The sequence below is a fragment of the Marmota marmota genome, unplaced genomic scaffold (assembly GCF_001458135.2).
Source record: "Marmota marmota marmota unplaced genomic scaffold, marMar, whole genome shotgun sequence".
NCBI lineage: Eukaryota > Metazoa > Chordata > Mammalia > Rodentia > Sciuridae > Marmota > Marmota marmota.
The window spans coordinates 13940738-13958740 of record NW_026000185.1 but is presented as its reverse complement, the minus strand read 5'-3'; the positions used below and the strand labels follow the sequence as shown (position 1 = coordinate 13958740).

General features: G+C 53.3%; 1 protein-coding gene across 4 annotated transcripts; it reads left to right on the top strand.

The window, feature by feature from the left end:
• The first annotated feature begins 473 nt into the window (after positions 1–473).
• Umod (uromodulin) lies at positions 474–14547 on the top strand. Of its 4 annotated transcripts, none has more exons than XM_015491566.2 (11): positions 474–625; positions 1848–2039; positions 3163–3939; positions 4028–4135; positions 5421–5629; positions 6498–6646; positions 8761–9006; positions 11844–12006; positions 12531–12612; positions 13364–13405; positions 14443–14540. In XM_015491566.2, the coding sequence occupies exons 2-11, from the start codon at positions 1946–1948 to the stop codon at positions 14502–14504; spliced, it is 1932 nt and encodes a 643-aa protein (XP_015347052.1). In that variant the 5' UTR covers positions 474–625; positions 1848–1945; the 3' UTR covers positions 14505–14540. The 4 variants fall into 4 exon arrangements, with proteins under 4 accessions (XP_015347052.1, XP_048645552.1, XP_048645551.1 ...); XM_048789595.1 differs by having other exon boundaries at positions 481–625; positions 1906–2039; XM_048789594.1 differs by having other exon boundaries at positions 515–701; positions 1906–2039.
• Positions 14548–18003: the final 3456 nt, after the last annotated feature.

The window sequence follows — 18003 nt, the reverse complement described above, 5'->3', positions numbered from 1 at the left end:
GGGCCCCCTCTGCACATGGGAATTCAGATCTCCATGTTTCAGAGTGGGCCGGGTCCAGGATATCCTGGTCTGACTTTATACCCTTCTCGGCCCCTCTCTTGCCCATGTGTGGACCCTGGAGGAGGAGGCTGATCTGGTGAGGATGGAGAGCAGGAAGGAGCCCTCCCAGGATGGGGACCCATCCATCACGGGCAGCCAGCAGCCCTTTTACCCTAATGCAGGCTGGCTTCAGGGACTGGCATCTGCCTGACTCTCTGGGTCCACCTTGTCCTTGTAAGTGACCAAGAAAAAGTCCAGGCCCTGCCTGCCCAGTTAATGTCTAACCCAGGAATCTCTGGATGTCAAAAGGTGCAGAACAGAGACCTTGTATTTCCAGGCACGGGGGACCCCAAGGTCAGTCACTTGGTGTCTCCAGTTATTAGGGGACAAACAACCACCTCACAGTTTGGAACAGGCCAACATGTTGCCAAAGGTAAAAAGCAGACTTCCCCCCACCCCCAAGGAAAAGATCTCAAGGAACAGAACCAGAGACTAATTGGAGGAGAGAGTGCCCACCAGGGGCCAATGTGTGTATAAATAGGAGGCACACACTTGTGCCTGGACCAGCCTTTCCCTTCTGCTTCAGGTAAGGCACCCTGTGGCTCTCTTCTCCTGGCCCAGCATCTCCCCATTTCTGCTGGCTTCCATTCTATTTGAGGGAGGTAGGTGAGAAAGTCAAGTGTTTGGACCCTGGGAGGGGGGGCAGAGTTATTATTTTTTCATTCATTTGATGAGTATTAGCTAAGCACCTACTATGTACCAGGCACTGGGAATATGGTAATGAGCAAACATGAAATTCCTTTTAATTAAGCAATATGTCAGCAAGCAGTGCACAGTAAGGATAAGAATAGTTTGACAAAACTTGGATTGATTTTGTGTGTGTGTGTGTGTGTGTGTGTGTGTGTCTGCATGCACACATAGGAGCAACTGCCCTGAATCAGGACATAACATCTTTTCCTTATGGCATACGTTAGTCACAAAGGTCTAGAAAACATGGCTCTAGAATGTGAGTTCTTTGAGGGCAGGGACTTCTCATAACTGAACTTGGCACAATTTCTGGAAGCAGTGATCCCTTCTTCAAAAATGAGAAAATCCAGTCTTAGCAGACTGACGTACCTTGCCCAAGGTCACACTGGTAGTGACTGCCAGTACAGGGACTTGAAACACGTTTGTAGGCTCAGTAAGAATTGGAAACTCCCATCCACCAGGGATTACTTCACCCACTGGGTGACATAATAAGTGACCACTCTAGAAACATGGTGCTGTGTTGTGAAGGTTGATCATCTCTCATCAACCTTGGCTTATCTCAGGACATTTCTCTACCATACTTGAGTAGCAATGGAGACATGGACTTATCATTATTCATTGTTCTCCTTGGCACCTAGCTCCCTGTTTGGTACATAGTAGCTACTCAATTAGTGTTTGCTGAATGGCTCTGAGTCAGTTCAATGTTTCCAGGCAAAGCATCGGCGCTGGCTGTTAAGATCCAGAGCTGCCTCTGGTAAGGTGGGTGGTGAGTTCAGAGCACTACCCCTTCTTGCCACTTGGTGCTCCTAGTGAGAGATTTAGTGTTCAAAATGTGCAATGCGCTGAGACTTGGGACTCAAGGGTGGGTTGTGGGTGGGAATGAGGGTGCCACAGCAGAAAGGAAACCCCACCAAAGCTAGGGGCTGTCACATGGCACATATTTGTAGTCCACATAAATGGCTCATCCGGGAGTCGCACAGCGTACAACCAAGGCTTTCCTCCCAAGTACAGACAAGGGAGTCAGGTCCTGCATTTGTCCCATTTTTGACCTATGATCACAGGACTTTCAGCATCAGGGCAGAAATCCCAAGGGGCCAACCCGTCCTTGCCCTCGGGCAGTTGTTCCCAGGACCAGAAGCAGCCGGGAAGAGCAGAAAGGATGGGCCGTCTGTTCTCTCTGACCTGGTGGCTGATGGTCACAGTGGCAACCGCTTGGTTCATCAGAGCTGTAGCCACAGACTCCTCGGAAGCAAGTAAGTGGGGCGTGTGCGCGCATGTGCGCATGCGTGAGTTGTGCTGCAATGCGCCCTTTGAGGAAGCACTCCTTCTCCCTCCCCTCTCTTGCCTGGGATTTCCATAGTCTTTATTCTAAGTCCATTTCTTAGGCTGTAAAGTGCACGGGACTCCCCTGGAAAATCTGCTAAAATGCAATTGGCTTCCACAGGTCTGCAGCCGGGCCTGGCACTCTGAATGTCTACCAAACTCCCAGGTGATGCTGACACTGTGGTCCTTGGACCTCACACTGAGAAGCACGGGGCTAGAGCATCACGAGGACTTTCCAACACTTGACTAGAGTCAGGAGCACACTCCACCAAACGGGGGATTTGCAGACACCAGGGCGACCCCCAAACACCTCCCCTTTCAACCTTCAGAGGTGGTTCCCTGGGTTGCTCACCGCCCTCACCCCACTTTTAGCCTCTCTTTGGAGCACAGCAAATACGATTGTTGGGCCGTAGTTAAGAGCCCACGCTCTGGCCCTGCCATCTGCACGCATGTCATGGCTCTGCTGTTCCCATCTGAGCAAGTGACTTAATCTTTCTGAACCTCAGTTCCCTCGTCTTTAAGATAAAGATAAATAAAAACAGATTCCAAGGAGCCGCTGGGAAGGATTCATGAAGACAATGAGTGAAAAGTGTATATCCTGTTACTTAGCATGTAGTAAATGCTCACTAAACAACAGCTTTTTTTTTAAACTATTATTTTTGTGGTGGAGGAACAAAGTACAACAGCCCTGCCAGGTGGACTTGGGGAGGTCTTCAGAAAGCAGGCAACACTGAGCAGTTTCTTGATAAAAGCTCATCCAGCAGGAAAGGGGCCTTGGACAGAAGGCATAAAATGGGCAAAATCCACCAAGGGGCAGCAGGTTCTAGAAAAGTATGGGGGATCCTGTGCTTTTTCCTTTGGATGTGGGGCGGTGTGTCAGGAAGACACAACTTGAAGGTGATGCTTAAGGTAGACAATGAGCTTAACATCGCCAGGGGAGGTGACAGGTCTGTTTTGGAGCGAACATCGGTTCCCTTGGGCGCAGGGTGGGGATCTTTGGTTGACCATTAGCCCAGCTGCTCGCGCTCTGAGGCTGGTCTTTTCTGGATGCAGGGAGGTGCTCTGAGTGTCACAGCAATGCCACCTGCACGGAGAACGGGGTCGTCACGACGTGCTCCTGCCAGGAGGGCTTCACCGGTGACGGCCTCGTGTGCGCGGACCTCGACGAATGCACCATCCCAGGGTCGCACAACTGCTCCGCCAACAGCAGCTGCATGAACACGTTGGGCTCCTACGCATGCGTCTGCGCAGATGGCTTCCGCCTGTCGCCAGGGCAGGGCTGCGTGGACGTGGACGAGTGCGCCGAGCCGGAGCTCAGCCGCTGCCACGCTCTGGCCACCTGTGTCAACGTGGAGGGCAGCTACCTGTGCATGTGCCCCGAGGGCTACGGGGGCGACGGATGGCACTGCGAGTGCTCCCCGGGCTCCTGCGGCCCAGGGCTGGACTGCGTGCCCGAGGGGGACCAGCTGGTGTGCGCCGATCCGTGCCAGGCGCACCGCATCCTGGACGAATATTGGCGCAGCACCGAGTACGGGGCTGGGTACACCTGTGACACGGACCTGAGCGGCTGGTACCGCTTTGTGGGCCCGGGTGGCATGCGCCTGGCCGAGACCTGCGTGCCGATCCTGCGCTGCAACACGGCTGCGCCCATGTGGCTCAACGGCACGCACCCGTCCAGCGACGAGGGCATCGTGAACCGCACAGCCTGTGCGCACTGGAGCGGTCATTGCTGCCTGTGGGACACGCCGGTCCAGGTGAAGGCCTGTGCCGGTGGCTACTACGTCTACAACCTGACAGCGGCCCCCGAGTGCCACCTGGCCTACTGCACAGGTGAGCCACGCCCCTCCTCGCCGGCTCCTAGACAGGGGAATGGGGTGTGTCTTTGTTGACGCTCTGTCTGTCCCCTGTGGTCCTGCAGATCCCAGCTCCGTGGAGGGCACGTGCGAGGAGTGCAGTGGGGACGAGGACTGCATATCGGATAACGGCAGGTGGCGCTGCCAGTGCAGACAGGACTTCAACGTCACCGGTAAGGACAGCGGAGCGGAGGTGGTTTGTTGAGAAAGTGTCAGAGACTGGGGGAGGGGCACATTCCGGGGTGGGGTGGGGGGGGCTGTGGATATAACCCAGGGGACACGTATCCAATCTGAAAAGGAAAATTCCCCGGACACTCATTAAAACTGGCTCCCTGTGCCATTTTAGTTGGTCCCAAAGCTCCCAGGGATTAAGGGACCTCACACTCATCCTCCTTTCTGAGGTCCCCCACCCTGCAGTGGACATACAAGTTGCTGCCACCATGTAGCCAGAGGCCACCCAAGCCACCTGTGGCATTGCAGTTCAGGCTCCAGTATCTATTGACCAGCTTGGCATCCTGGGCAGGGCACTGGCCATCTCCGAGCCTCAGTTTCTTCATATGACAATTATTGGAGATGGCTGGTGTCTCCAGGCTTGTCATGATTTCTGTCACAACCCAGTGCCAATTTCCCAATTCTGCTTTCTCCAAGTACCACCTATGCTGTGAATTTTATTATTATTTTTTATATTTTTTATTTGTTCCTATTAGACATGGTAGTGATCCATGGCAGTAGAATGTATTTTGACATATTATAAACTTTGGAACCAACCTAGGTGCCCTTCAACCGATGGATTTCATTATTAAACCCATTTTTCTTCAAATGGACTGCATCTCATCTCCAAATTCATTTGGGATGTTGGTGGTCACCTCCATGTTGGCTGCTTAATAACACTGACTTGAGAAAGTTAGCTGTCAAAACAAATCAACAGAAAAGAAAGTTATTGCAATGATTGCAGTAAAGCAATTTTCTAAAAACACTGAAAAATTAAGATGTACTTTAGCCAATGAAAATTCTAGCTGGCTGTCACTGCTGAGCCCAAGGCCTGCTCCCTGCTTAAGGGGAAAAGTCACAAGTACATAGTAATAAAGACATTAGCAGTAAGTGAGAACTGTCCCCTTCAGGTAGAGAGACTGGAAAGAAACTACACTTAACTTTTACTTTTCTTTTTAAAAATTGGATTCAATACTATTTAATGCTGGACCACCAAAGATCTCCCCCAAACCATCCCATATTTTGTGTACAACCCCCCCTTCGGGGAATGTGGGCTGCATGGTTGACCCTTGGACCCATGCAGGGGTACTCAGATGCAGTCTTGTGTCCCCATCTCTCCAAGAGATGCTCCAAGGTGGAGCATCCCAGCTGGTGCCCAATCCAGCCACCCTGGCCTGACCCTTGGGGACTGCTGGGCACCTGAACTACAGACACAGGCCCCAAATCTTGTCCTTCCTGACTTTGCAGACATCTCCAACCTGGAGCGCAGGCTGGAATGTGGGGCCAATGACATCAAGGTGTCCCTGGGCAAGTGCCAGCTGAAGAGCCTGGGCTTCGACAAAGTCTTCATGTACCTGCGGGACAGCCACTGCTCCGGCTTCAGAGAGAAGGGCGAGCGGGACTGGATGTCTGTGGTGACCCCCGCCCAGGAGGGCCCCTGCGGGACGGTGTTAACGGTAGGCCCGGGTCCCCCTGGGGCAGGGTCGGACACTGCCTGGTCACGCCCCAGGTCTACCACTTAGCAGGTGTGTGAGCATGGGCGAGTTTTGTGGCCTGGCTGAGTGACTAAATCGGAGCTCACCAGATTGTTGAGAGGACTCAGTGAGTCACCCGTCAATGCGTCTGAAGTGGCTGGCACTTAGTAAGCGCTGAATAAATGTTACTTACCTTCAAATACAGAGGAGATCCAGGTGATCGTTGCCCATTTTACAGATGGGAAAAGTAAGGTCGGTGGCAGTGATTACTCCCAGCCAGTAGGGGTCAGCGTTGGGATCAGAAGCCAGGTCTGCTGGTTTCCAGTGGCCCTGGGAAGCAGGGTACTTGGAGACCCAGGACCTTGCCCACAGAGGCCTCCTCCAATGGGATGCAGAGGTAAAAAGGTTTGAGCGAGGAGCATTTGCTTCTTTCTGCCTCTCTAATCCCCTGAAAGCAAAAGAAAAGAAGAAAGTAAATAATTGTCATTTGCCAAGGTCGCGAGGTGAAATTCCACTGTGACGACTTGCTATGAAGCATGGGCTACTGGAAAGAGGCCGGCTTCCTAGCTCCCCCGTGCTGCGTGCCTCAGTCACTCGGAACCTCTGTCTCCTCTTTCACCAAGCAGGGGCTTGCCTCCTAGGCTCATCAGGGGACTAATTCAGTAACGTGGAAGAGCATGTAGCTCAGGGTCTGGCACGTGACATGTGCTCACGAATGCTCACTGCTGTCATAACTCTTAATCACAGAGACTGGGAAGGCAGCAGCTGGCAGGTGGCTGGAGACAACCTGTTTCAGCATCAAAGTCTAAGATTCTCTTGGTTCTCTCCCGCTCCTCGCCCTCCCACACAGAGGAATGAAACCCATGCCACCTACAGCAACACCCTCTACCTGGCGAATGAGATCATCATCCGCGACGTCAACATCAAAATCAACTTCGCGTGCTCCTACCCGCTGGACATGCTTGTCAGCCTGAAGACCTCCCTGCAGCCCATGGTCAGGTGCGGCTGGCAGGGCCTCCAGTTACGCCTGGGCAGCCCCACCCACAACTCCTTCCTCACCCAACTCTTCTGCCCTGGCAGCTGCCACCCCCAAGGAGCTGGGCTTGGGGACTGGGAGTCAGGGTTACTTATAGAAGGGCCCCAGCGAGGAACCCTGGAGCCCAAATCCAAATCCGGCCTCTGGTGTATTTTGACCAGTTTGCTCTGGGGAGTCCACAGCCTGGGTCCCCCTGGGGCAGGTCTGGGTGTCAGCCCCCTGAGGAAGAAGAAGAAGGACCCGGTATGTCATCCAGCCCCTCTGGATGTCAGCCAGGGATTGGACAGTACTTGTACTACTTTTCTTAGGAGGACAGCAGTGTCCTGCAGATGTGAATCAAATATTAGAGTCTCTGGCTTTTTAGAAAGGAGGGAAGAAGAGGGGGTCTCAGTCCAGCCCTGCGATGGGACTTTGGGCAAATCATAGCCCAAATTTTGACCTCAGTTTCCCTTCTCTGTAAATTGAAGATGTCTGACTACAGAGCATTTACGAATTATGCTCTTTGGAGGTGCCTTGGTGGGGTGGGGGTTGCTTATAGAGGTGAGCCAGAGAATCCCCCCCAGGATGGGCACCGCATGAGGTTTAACTGCCTTTTTTTTTTTAAATTAGTACCATAGATTGAACTCAGGGGCACTTGACCACTGAGCCCCATCCCCAGCCCTATTTTGAATTTTATTTAGAGACAGGGTCTCACTGAGTGGCTTAGCGCCTCGCTTTTGCTAAGGCTTCTTTCAAACTCGTGATCCTCCTGCCTCAGCCTCCCGAGCTGCTGGGATTACAGGCTTGACCCACCACTCCTGGCTAGGTTTTACTATTTTTAAAGAGACCATCCTGTCACTAAACAAAATGGAAAGTCTTCAAATAGAATGAATCACAGGCCCCAAGGATGCCAACATTGGGAAAAAGGACAGCCGTATTCATAATTAGCATTTATTGAGCGCTTACTATATGTCAGGCAAAGTGCTATACACAGACCGTTTCATTAAAATCTTATAGTAGCCCTAAGAATGTAGATATTCCTCCCCCTCCCCCTCCTCATCCCCCCCTCCTCCCCCTCCTCCCCTTCCTCCTCCTCTTTTCTACTGATGTGGACATTGTGGCTCAGACAAGTTTGAGTCATTTACCCAAAGTTGTAAAATCTAGTAGGTGGCAGAGCTGGGATTCAAACATCAGGTCGAGCGCCCCTGCCAGATGGTGACCTGCACTTTGAAGCTTGCCTGGGGTTACGTGTTCTCTGGGCCAGCCAGACTCAGGGAAGGGTTCTGGGCTCAGTTGAGGGTGTGTGGCTGACTTGGAGGAAGAAGATCGCTCACAGCAGGTTGTTGACAGGAGCACCACGTGGACAAGGAGTGTCCTGCAGCAACCTGGTCCTGTCCTAGGCCTGGGAGGTGCCAGGGTGACACCTCTTGTGATCAGACCTTATTTGGGTTTGAGCTAGAAATCTCACCTGTGATTGAGCTCCAACTTCCCTGGGTATTCTCATGTACTTTATTTCATGTGACAGTGTCCTTTGAAGGGTCACCCAGTGAAGTTCACATTAGTGTGACTGTTTTCAATGAGGTCACAAAATAAACCATTTGTAAAACCCCGTCATCTGACATAGGTTAGAACTTCACCAGGAGCTGAGACCCGGGTCTGCGAGCTCCTGTGAGCTCCTCACGGCTCACCTGCTGTTCCAGACTAAAGAAGGAAGCCAGGCGGTTTCCTCCAGAAGTTGCTTGATCCATCTTGAAAGGTCCCAGGGGTTGTAGCACAGGCCACCAAGAGGGGGACCGGGTATGTCACTGGAGATAGGGTCTACAGATCTGCCGAGTCACACCACTCAGGAGCTTGGTAGACACGCAGAACCTTGAGCTCCACCCTGAACCCACCCAATCAGAACCTGCATTGTAACCAGACCCCAAGGTGACCCCTGCTTGCTTGTCGCACTTTGCAAAGTCATGGTGAGTGGCTTCTGGTCCAGCTGCTGGACAAAGATGCAGAGAACTGTCAGGGACTTTCCAGGAGTGCTGAGCAGGCAGGGCCGCCCTCTGTGGCCGCCCTGCTGGGTCCCCTGACCAGCCGCTCTTGCCCGCAGCGCCCTGAACATCAGCGTGGGTGGCACGGGCGAGTTCACGGTGCGCATGGCGCTCTTCCAGAGCTCGACCTACACGCAGCCCTACCAGGGCCCCTCCGTGGCTCTGTCCACCGAGGCTTTTCTGTACGTGGGCACCATGCTGGATGGAGGGGACGTGTCCCGGTTTGCCCTGCTGATGACCAACTGCTATGCCACTCCCAGTGGCAATGCCACAGACCCCCTGAAATACTTCATCATCCAGGACAGGTAGGCAAGGGCTCCCAGGCGGGGCCGCCCATGGGTGGGGCTTGGGGAGGTCTGTGGGCCTGGATGGGTGAAAAGTGCATCTTGATATTCATTATCCTCGAGCTAAAATGTGGCTCTCCATTGGGAATATAGACCAGGAAAAGAAAAAAGCAAAGAAGAGTCACCTAGAAGAGACTGCAGTGTTCCTCGATGCATTTTATGTGATCTAATTCCACACGACCGTACCATGCACTCAGATACAGCATAATAGATGGAGTATGATTTCTCCTCCTTCTGGTTGTATAATGTAGACTCATACATGTCCATAGGGTGATAATGTACAATTCCTTCTGGGGTATCCTTCCTACCCCACACCCCCTCTCCTCCCTTCACTCCCCTCTACCTAAAGTACCTCTATTCTTCCCTAGCTCCCCCCCCACACACACCTTGTTGTGAATTAGCATCCACATATCAGAGAAAACAGTTTTTTGGTTTGGGGGGATTGGTTTATTTTGCTTAGTATGATAGTCTCCATCTCTATCCATTTACAGGCAAATGCCATAATTTCATTCTTCCTCAAGGCTGAGTAATATCCCATTGTGTATTTATATCACAATTTCTTTATCCATTCATCTGTTGAAGGACACCAAGGTTGGTTCCATAGTTTAGCGATTGTGCATTGAGCTGCTACAGACATTGGTGTGGCTGCGTCACTGTAGTATGCTGATTTTAAGTCCTTTGGGGAGTAGGAGGATGATAACTGGGTCAAATGGTGGTTGCATTCCAGATTTTCTGAGGAATCTCCATTCTGCTTTCCAGAGTGGTTGCACCAATTTGCAGTCCTACTCATCAATACTTTTTAGTTACTATAGTACTAGAATTTCCACTGCACTTTACCATTTAATGCACTATCAAATATATATGTGCAAATACATTTATATATAATATCTATGCAAATATGTAAAGTATATATCAAAATTTTTAATATTTTAAGAAATGTGAAAAAAAAAAGAAATGTGCTACCATTTAGTTTCCCATATAATCTTTAAAATATTTTATTGCATGCTTTTTAAAACATTACATTTGAGGCGGGTTGCAGGAGTTTCCCCAGAGCACCAAAGGGCTCCTTTCCTGATGGAAAGGCAGGACCAGAGCCACGGGCAGCCTGGCACCTGGCCCGGAGCCAGGAGGAGCAGGCACTGTTAGCCAAGGACCAGTTGAAATGGGAAGACACAGGTGTGCTGCCTTTATTCAAGAGGCTTTAGAAAACTGTGACCCTGTCCATGAGTAAGAGCATTTCATCCACAAGTAGAACAGATACCCTGGAGGCTCCCTGTGTGCCAGGCTCTCATTCTGCAGTGAGTAAAAGAGACTAAAAGCTCTGCTCTTGCATGGCTTATATTCTGAAGGGGAGATCAACAAGTAAATGAAAGTGAAATCTATAGTATGTTAGTGGAGAAAGGCCGTGGAAAATGAAGGGTGTTTGCCATTTGGGGGTGGGGGGTACTGGGGATTAAACTCAGGGACACTTGGCCACTGAGCCACATCCCAAGCCCCACTTTGTATTTGATTTAGAGACAGGGTCTCACTGAGTTGCTCAGCACCTCACTTTTCTGAGGCTGGCTTTGAACTCATGATCCTCCTGCCTCAGCCTCCCGAGCCACTGGGATTACAGGTGTGCGCCACCGCGCCGCGTTTGCCATTTTAATAGCACAGTCAGGGAAAGCATCCTAAGAGGTCATGTCTGACCTATTCGGTTTCAAAGGGGAGATTCTCAGTCAGGTGCTAATTAGATGTTCTCTGTTACTAGGAATATCCCTTTGCAATAAAAAAGAGCGCCTAACTCTGTTTTAGCTCTTTGTGCGATGAACAGTGTCTGATTAAAGTGTCTAGCACTCTCTTGTTGACCTTTTCATTTGTTTGATCCTGTTCTATTAGTGTCGGAAGGTGATTGACAGTTGTGGTCCTGATCTAAAGATTCTAGGGAGTGAATATATTTCATCAAAATATGTAAGTGGATTAAAAGTCGGACACACCAAGGGTTGCTGGAGAGGACACTTGGGTGCCTTGCTTGGGAGGGGGTGTCCTTGGGCGGTCACTGGCCATGGGGGACACCTCTCTCTGCTTTTTGGGAGGTGAGGCTGCTTTCGTTTTATCAAGAGCAGTTTGTGGTTTTAGGATCAGATCTGACTTCTGAGGCACACAGGGCAGAGACTGCCACCCCCACAAGTCCCTTTCTCAGTTCTCAATGTCACGTTCGCCCTGTCTTCTAAATCAAACTTTGAGAAAAACGTGGGGAAATAGCAGAGGGTCACCCAGTTTGCCTGCCCCAGTTTGTCCACACCTCCCGACGGGTGAGAGTCTCTGCGTGTGCCATTTGGGGGTTGTAAGTGTGATTCGGTGTCCTTGTGTACGCCTACAGACAGGTGCACACACTTCAGCTTGGTCAGTGACACTCAGCACCTCTGACGTTTGCATTGTTGCGACAGATGCACTGTAGACCGCACAGAGTAGCTGACGAGCCTTGAATGGCATTTTCCAAATCAGAAAGTGCTGGCTTTTAGATGGCATTCAGATCAAATATAGATGACACCCACAGAGGGCCACATCCTGTTTGAAGCACTTGGAAAAATAAACTAATTTAATCCCCACAATGATCTTTCCACCTGGGCTGCAGTTATTATCCCCTGCTGTATACAGATGGGGACTTTGAAGCTCAGAGACATGAAGTCCGTTCCCCAAGGCTGCACAGCTAACAGGTGGTGGTGGTGGTGCCATCTTTGAACCCAGGAAGTCTGGGCTTCAGAGTCATTGCTTAACCAAACCCCTCGTATGACATCCCGTTCGCCCACCATCAGGTGTCCACACACTGCGGACCCCACCATCCAGGTGGTGGAGAACGGAGAGTCCCCGCAGGGCCGGTTCGCCGTCCAGATGTTCCGTTTCGCTGGTAACTACGACCTGGTCTACCTGCACTGCGAAGTGTATCTGTGTGACACCGCCAACGAGAAGTGCAAGCCCGTGAGTCACCCCCGGCCCCCAGCCAGCCAGCCAGCCTGCCAGCGCCCCTGTCCCATGACCCGAGGCATCTGGCCAGAGGTCCCAGAGAAAGCAAACATACTGGCTGCTTCCCTGTTTTAGCACCAGGTCAGCAGGGACAGGGTGACGGGGTGGCCAAGGCCAAGCAGGAAACCCAAGATGCTGGGAAATCGCTGCTTTCAGTGACCTGCACCCGGCCGGGGGACGGCTAATCCACCTGCCGGCCCAAAGCACTGGGCACCTTACCTGTTGTAAGGTTCCAATGGGCACAGACGGTGTAAGGGACGTGTCACCAGCCCCGTTTGCTAAGGGGGACAGGGGGACCAGAGAACTTAGGTGACTTGCCCGAGACCCTGACAGACGTTAGACCCGATCTCACACCTGCCTCTGCCTCCTCAGCCCCCGCCCAGGCAGGAGGGTGCCCCGGGATCCTACAGCCCCCTCCGATGCCGGGGTCCCAACAGCCTCCCTCACGGAAGGCTCCCTCTGTCACTCTGTCCCTGTAGAGCTGTTCCAGGGCCCGATTCCGAAGTGGGGGCTTCATAGACTCATCCCGTGTCCTGAACCTGGGTCCCATCACTCGGAAAGGTGAGACGGCCGCTCCCTCCTCGGGGCTCCTGGCTGGGACTTTCTCTGGGAGAGGACAGGTGACAGAGTCCGGCTCCTGAGGATGTCCCTGGGAACAGAGGGACCAGGAGCAGTTCCATTCGTTCATTGCACAACTGTGTCTTGGGTACCCGCCGTGTGCCAGGCCCTGGGCTGGTGTTTGGGGTCTGTGAGAGGCAGAAGCTCCAACCCTGCGGACAGGGAGCCTTGTTCCCGTAACCCCACGTAGACATGTCCGCCTGCAACCGTCCTCTCTGCAGCCAAGAAAATGCAAAAGGAGCCCGAGCTCTAGGGACAAGGGAACCCGTCTAGTGGACTGGGGAGAAATAAGGCTAAGATTAGGAAAGGGAAGTGGCATCCACTAAGAGGGGCAGGGAAGGAGGGAGGGAAGTCCAGGAAGTGGGTACAGCATGAGCAAAGGGCCTGTGGCAGGAGGGAGCCCAGCCTCCTGCAGCCTCTGAGAGAGGCCCGGGCATGCTGGGAACCATGTGGAAGGAGCTGATGTGGGGGAGCCAGGCCACGCAAGGCCTCTTAGCTCACGCTGAGATGTCAGGCCTTTCTTCTGAAAGCACTGGAGAGCCCAGAGCAGGGCGGGGATGTGACTAGGCCTGGGTTTCAGAAAGATGGCTCTGGCTGCCAGGAGCAGAGCAGATTGAAGGGGCTGGTTTCCCGCCAGACCTGCGGCCTTGTGCCTTCTCTGTTCACGGCTCTGCCCTCTGTTTCCCCCACAAAGGTGTCCAGGCCACAGTCTCCAGGGCTGCTTCCAGGAGTTTGGGTAAGTCGGGTCCTTCCTGCACAGAGACCTGCTCCAGAACGTCCTCTGGGGCTTCTGCCTGAGCCCCAGGAGAGCCACAGAGCCTGGCCTACCCGGCTGAGCCTGGAAGAGAAGGAGGGCCGCCTCACTCCTGCTGCCTCACGACAGTGCCCGGGGACCCAGGCGCGCTCAGCCACCGGTCGCAATGTGGCTGCACACACCCCTGAGGTTACGCACACACCCACATTTTCACACTCAGAAGCATAGGCACCTTCAGTTGCATGCACATACGTTTGCACGTTCACACACACGCCTGTTACCCACTCCACACACACACACCTGCACCCGTATGCACACTCCAGACCTGCCCCTGGGCACTTCCTCTTGGGTTCACCTCTAACACCTTTTACGGGATTCACCTGACAGGTGACAAATATTTGTTGAGATCCATTATGTGCCAAGAACCATGATTAGTGCTGCAGTGAGCACACAACCCCCCCCCCCCACACACACACATAAACTCGTTTTTCAGCTTTCTGACCACAAAGAAAAGGTCTTGAGGCCCTTCATTTTCAAGGTTCCTGAATTGTCTGCAAATCTAGATGGAGAGAGACTCTATGCACCCACTGCCTTTCTTGGCTCCTGGCACTAGGATCCACGGGGTTGCCACACCAGCCTGTTTAACCTGAGCTCTAGTCCAACCCAGTATTAGTGAACTTGGAGTTGGGGGGGCAGGGTGTTCTAGAGAGATCTGCCCTCTGTAAATAGCCTCCAGGGTCTCTAAGGATGGTTGAGCAGGTTGGGCACTGCATAAGAGTGCCCTGTGGAGGGGGTACCAAGCCTGCAGCCGGAGGATGGCCTGCCTTTTTCAAGTCAGCCCACCTGGGAAGACACATCTTCCTATTTTTCTACCCCAAATGGGTGCCTTTTTTTTCTCACGAGTCTTCTGAGCAGATAGGAAAAAAACTCCCTGTTTCTAACCGATCCTCGGTGTCCTTTTCTCACGGGTCAGTCTATCAGAGGCCTCTGGTGTGAATTTGTAATTGCTTTTGTTTCAGAGCTCCTGAAGGTCTGGCTGCCTCCGCTGGTCTCGGTGGCCTTGACCCTGACATTTCACTGACAGACGGAGGAGCTCTGTGTCTCCCAGCTCACTTCCTGCCGGCCGGGAGCGGAGGCGCAGGTTGGCGCTCCAGCCCTGGAAAAGGGAGCCCACGCTGGTGTGAGCCTGCTCGCATTTTCTGCCCTTTAATCCTCGCCTGGGTCTTTGAATGCTGCTTGCGGTCTAAATGGGGCTCGTGACGTGTTTGTACACGAGGCCCCTGTTTCCTTCAAGAGAGTGGCAAATAATCCTTCTGAAAGATCCGCCTTTGAAGTCGTTCATTCACTCAACAAGTATTTGCTGAGCACCTACTACACGTAGGTGCTGTCTGGGGGTACGGAGGATCCTGTGAGGAGGAGAAGCAGATCAGTCCCTGTCCTTATGGAGTTCACAGCTCGCTCAGAGAAACTGGGTTCAACGGGGTTCTGCTGTGTGACCTTAGAGGAGGCTCACGATGCCCTGCATTTCATCCATCCGTTCATTGATTCAAGAAGCGTTTTCTGAGCTACTACTATGTGCCAGGCACCATGCTCAGATGCTGGGGCTCCAGGGGAGACACCAGGCAGTGAGCAAGTCAGACACAGCCCTGCCTCCTGCAGCCTCTGGTGGGAGAGAGAGAGCGTGAACAGGGAATTCCGAGGAGGTCAGGCCTTCCAGACTTGGAGGCTTGAACGGGCAGCGGCTGCCCCTGCGTGGCTGGGGGTGACCAGGCGTGGAGGGGTTTGTTTGGTTTGCAAGGGGCAGACTTTGAAGCCTGTCCTCTGGGCCAGGAGCTGGAAAGCCCCTGTGGATAGACAGACACAGGCCCCGCCTCCAGGAGCCCCCCCTCCTCAGGGTGATGAGGGACCACAGGAGCTGCCCGTCACACCCGTGGGGCCCCCTCCGTTCCCTGGACTCAGGTCCCTCCCAACCCAGAAGTCACAGACCAATTTCCAGGGCCACATGAGCCGTGGATGCGCACGTAGCTCCATTCCCCGATTGGCAGGGGACCCTTCAGGAGGCCCAGGCAGAAGCCAAGAGGTTGCTGGGACCCGGAGAGGCAGCTGTCCCCAGGGCCTCTGGACTTCTGTGCCAAGGGGACCAGAGAACCCTGAGGCCACTGGGAACCGTGTGTCCTGGCCCAGCTGCTTCCCTGACCCCAGCTGGGGCTTTCCAGAGAGGCCAAGGCCTGGCTGGTCCCGGGAAGGCCACACGTGTGCGTCTGCGAGCCACGGCTGACGCCGAAGTCCCTCTTATCTCAGAACTTACGCAGGAAGGCGGCCGCGGATCCAGCCCCGGCCCCGCTGACCACAGGCAGGTCCGTCCACAGTGTGACTCGCTGCGAGAGAAAATACAGGAAAGGTCTGGGCCAAGAAAAATCAAAACAAGGCCCCAAACCAGAGGGGAGAGAGAGGACCACAGAATGAGTTCTTCTTCCCTCTTCTTTCCAAGAGGCAGGGTCTGGTGTCCTTGCCGGGCACTTGGGCAGCCCCAGGGCGGAGGTGTTACTTCCCAGAGAGAGTCTGCAGCAGGCCACTGAGATGTTGTCCGTTTGACTAGGCGCTGGTTAGACAGAATCCCTGTCCGCAAAGATCCCACAGCCTTCAAAGGGAGCCAGATAAGTCATCAGGTCATGGAGCAGGACTGGGGGCACAGGAAGGGAGCACAGGCCAGCCTGTGGGGCCAGGGAAGCCTTCCTAGAGGGGGTGGTCGGTAAGAAGCAGCAGGGGCCAGAGTGACCCAGGCAGAAGGAAGAGCATATGGAAAGGTTTGGAGGTGGCCCAGAGCCCAGAGAAACCCAGATAGACTAGAGCAAAGAGTGTGCAGTGGAGACATAGTAGGTGAGGCAGAAACCCTGGGCCGGGGTCAGATCCCAGGGAGCATATAGTGTAGGGAGTGGAGGATAACACACAGAGACGGTCCTGAGACCGGGGTACTGAGAGGGTGCAGAAGCAAAAGGGGGTGAGAACAAAGGCAGAGAGACCCATTAAACAGCCACAAAAGTCACCCTCTGAACAGATGGTGGCCTGCATTGGGATAGCTGAGGTGGAGATGGAGCAGGAGGGAGAGAGTCCAGAAACGTTTGGGACATGGAAAGGCAGGGTCTGGTGACTGTGGGGAATGGAGGCTGAGGGGGGAGGAGGAGGAGCTGGGAGAGGACGGAGGCCAGCTTGGATGATGGGGTGGGCGCTGGTGCCCTTGACCAAGGAGCAGGAGGAGGGGGAGGGGAATCGGCGGGAGCTGATGGGAGCTGTGGAGTCTGAGGTCCCTTAACATCTCAGCCCAGTGGAGAGGCGCCACGTCAACTGGGTGGGTGCACCTGAGCTTCAGCCTGAGCTGGGCACAGATTTGGATCTCACCAGCCCGCGGATGGCACTGGCAACCGCAAGGTCACTGGGCACCTCCCAGGGAGAGCATCTGGAGTGACGGGAAATGTGGGACCTCCCCGGGTTTTCAGGGACAGCTGGGGGAAGAGGGTCCTAGATTAATAGTGGGGATATCCCAATAGGACGATAAAAAAAGACTCTGCTCCTGGGGGGTCAAGGAAATCAGGGTCACCAGAGGATGCGGGTCCAGCAGCGGAAAAATGACCCCTGGACTCTCCCATGAGCAACCTCGAGAGGGAAGTTTTAGCCACACCCTTCACATGGGAGAGGTCTGAAGGGGATGGAGAGGCTGGTGTCGCTCAGGAGGCTGTCCTAACCAACATCCCCCGGTCCTCCTCCCCCGGGCCACCCAGCCTCGGGGAGCCACCCTCCTGCGCTCACTTCTGTGAGATCAGCGTGTTCAGATCCCTGGCAGAAGGTGTGATTATCCTTCTGTGCCTGGCTGATCTCACGGGGGTTCACGCATGAGTCCCTGCAGGTTCATACCTGCTGTTGCAAAGGATGAGGAGGAGCGGGTACCGGGCATGGAACTCAGGGGCACTGGACCGCTGAGCCCCATCCCCAGCCCTATTTTGTATTTTATTTAGAGACAGGCTCTCACTGAGCTGCTTAGCGCCCCTCTTTTGCTGAGGCTGGCTTTGAACTCATGATCCTCCTGCCTCAGCCTCCCGAGCTGCTGGGATGACAGGCGTGCGCCACTGCACCCGGACTTCATTATTTTTTACGGCCAAATACTATTCCGTTGTATGTACATACCACGTTTTTCTTTGTCCATCATCCATTGATGGACACTTAGATTGATCCCATATCTTGGCTACAGTGACTAGTGCTGGTGTGAGCTGGAGAGCACAGCTCTCCTCAACATATTGATTTTATTCCCTTTGGATGGGCACCCAGTAGTGAGATCTCTGGGTCACTTTGGTGGTTTAATATTTTTGAGGAGCCTCCATACTATTTTCCATAGTGATTGTACCAATTCGTATTCCCACCAACATCTATTTTCTCTTGTCTCTCTGATAATAGTCATTATAAGGTGGAGGAGGTAAATTCTGGTGGTTGGCCAAAGGGTAGATAATGCTGGTTAGATGGGAGACATAAATTTCCCGAGATCTGTTGCCCAGCATGGTGACTGCAGTCAATGACAATATATCGTG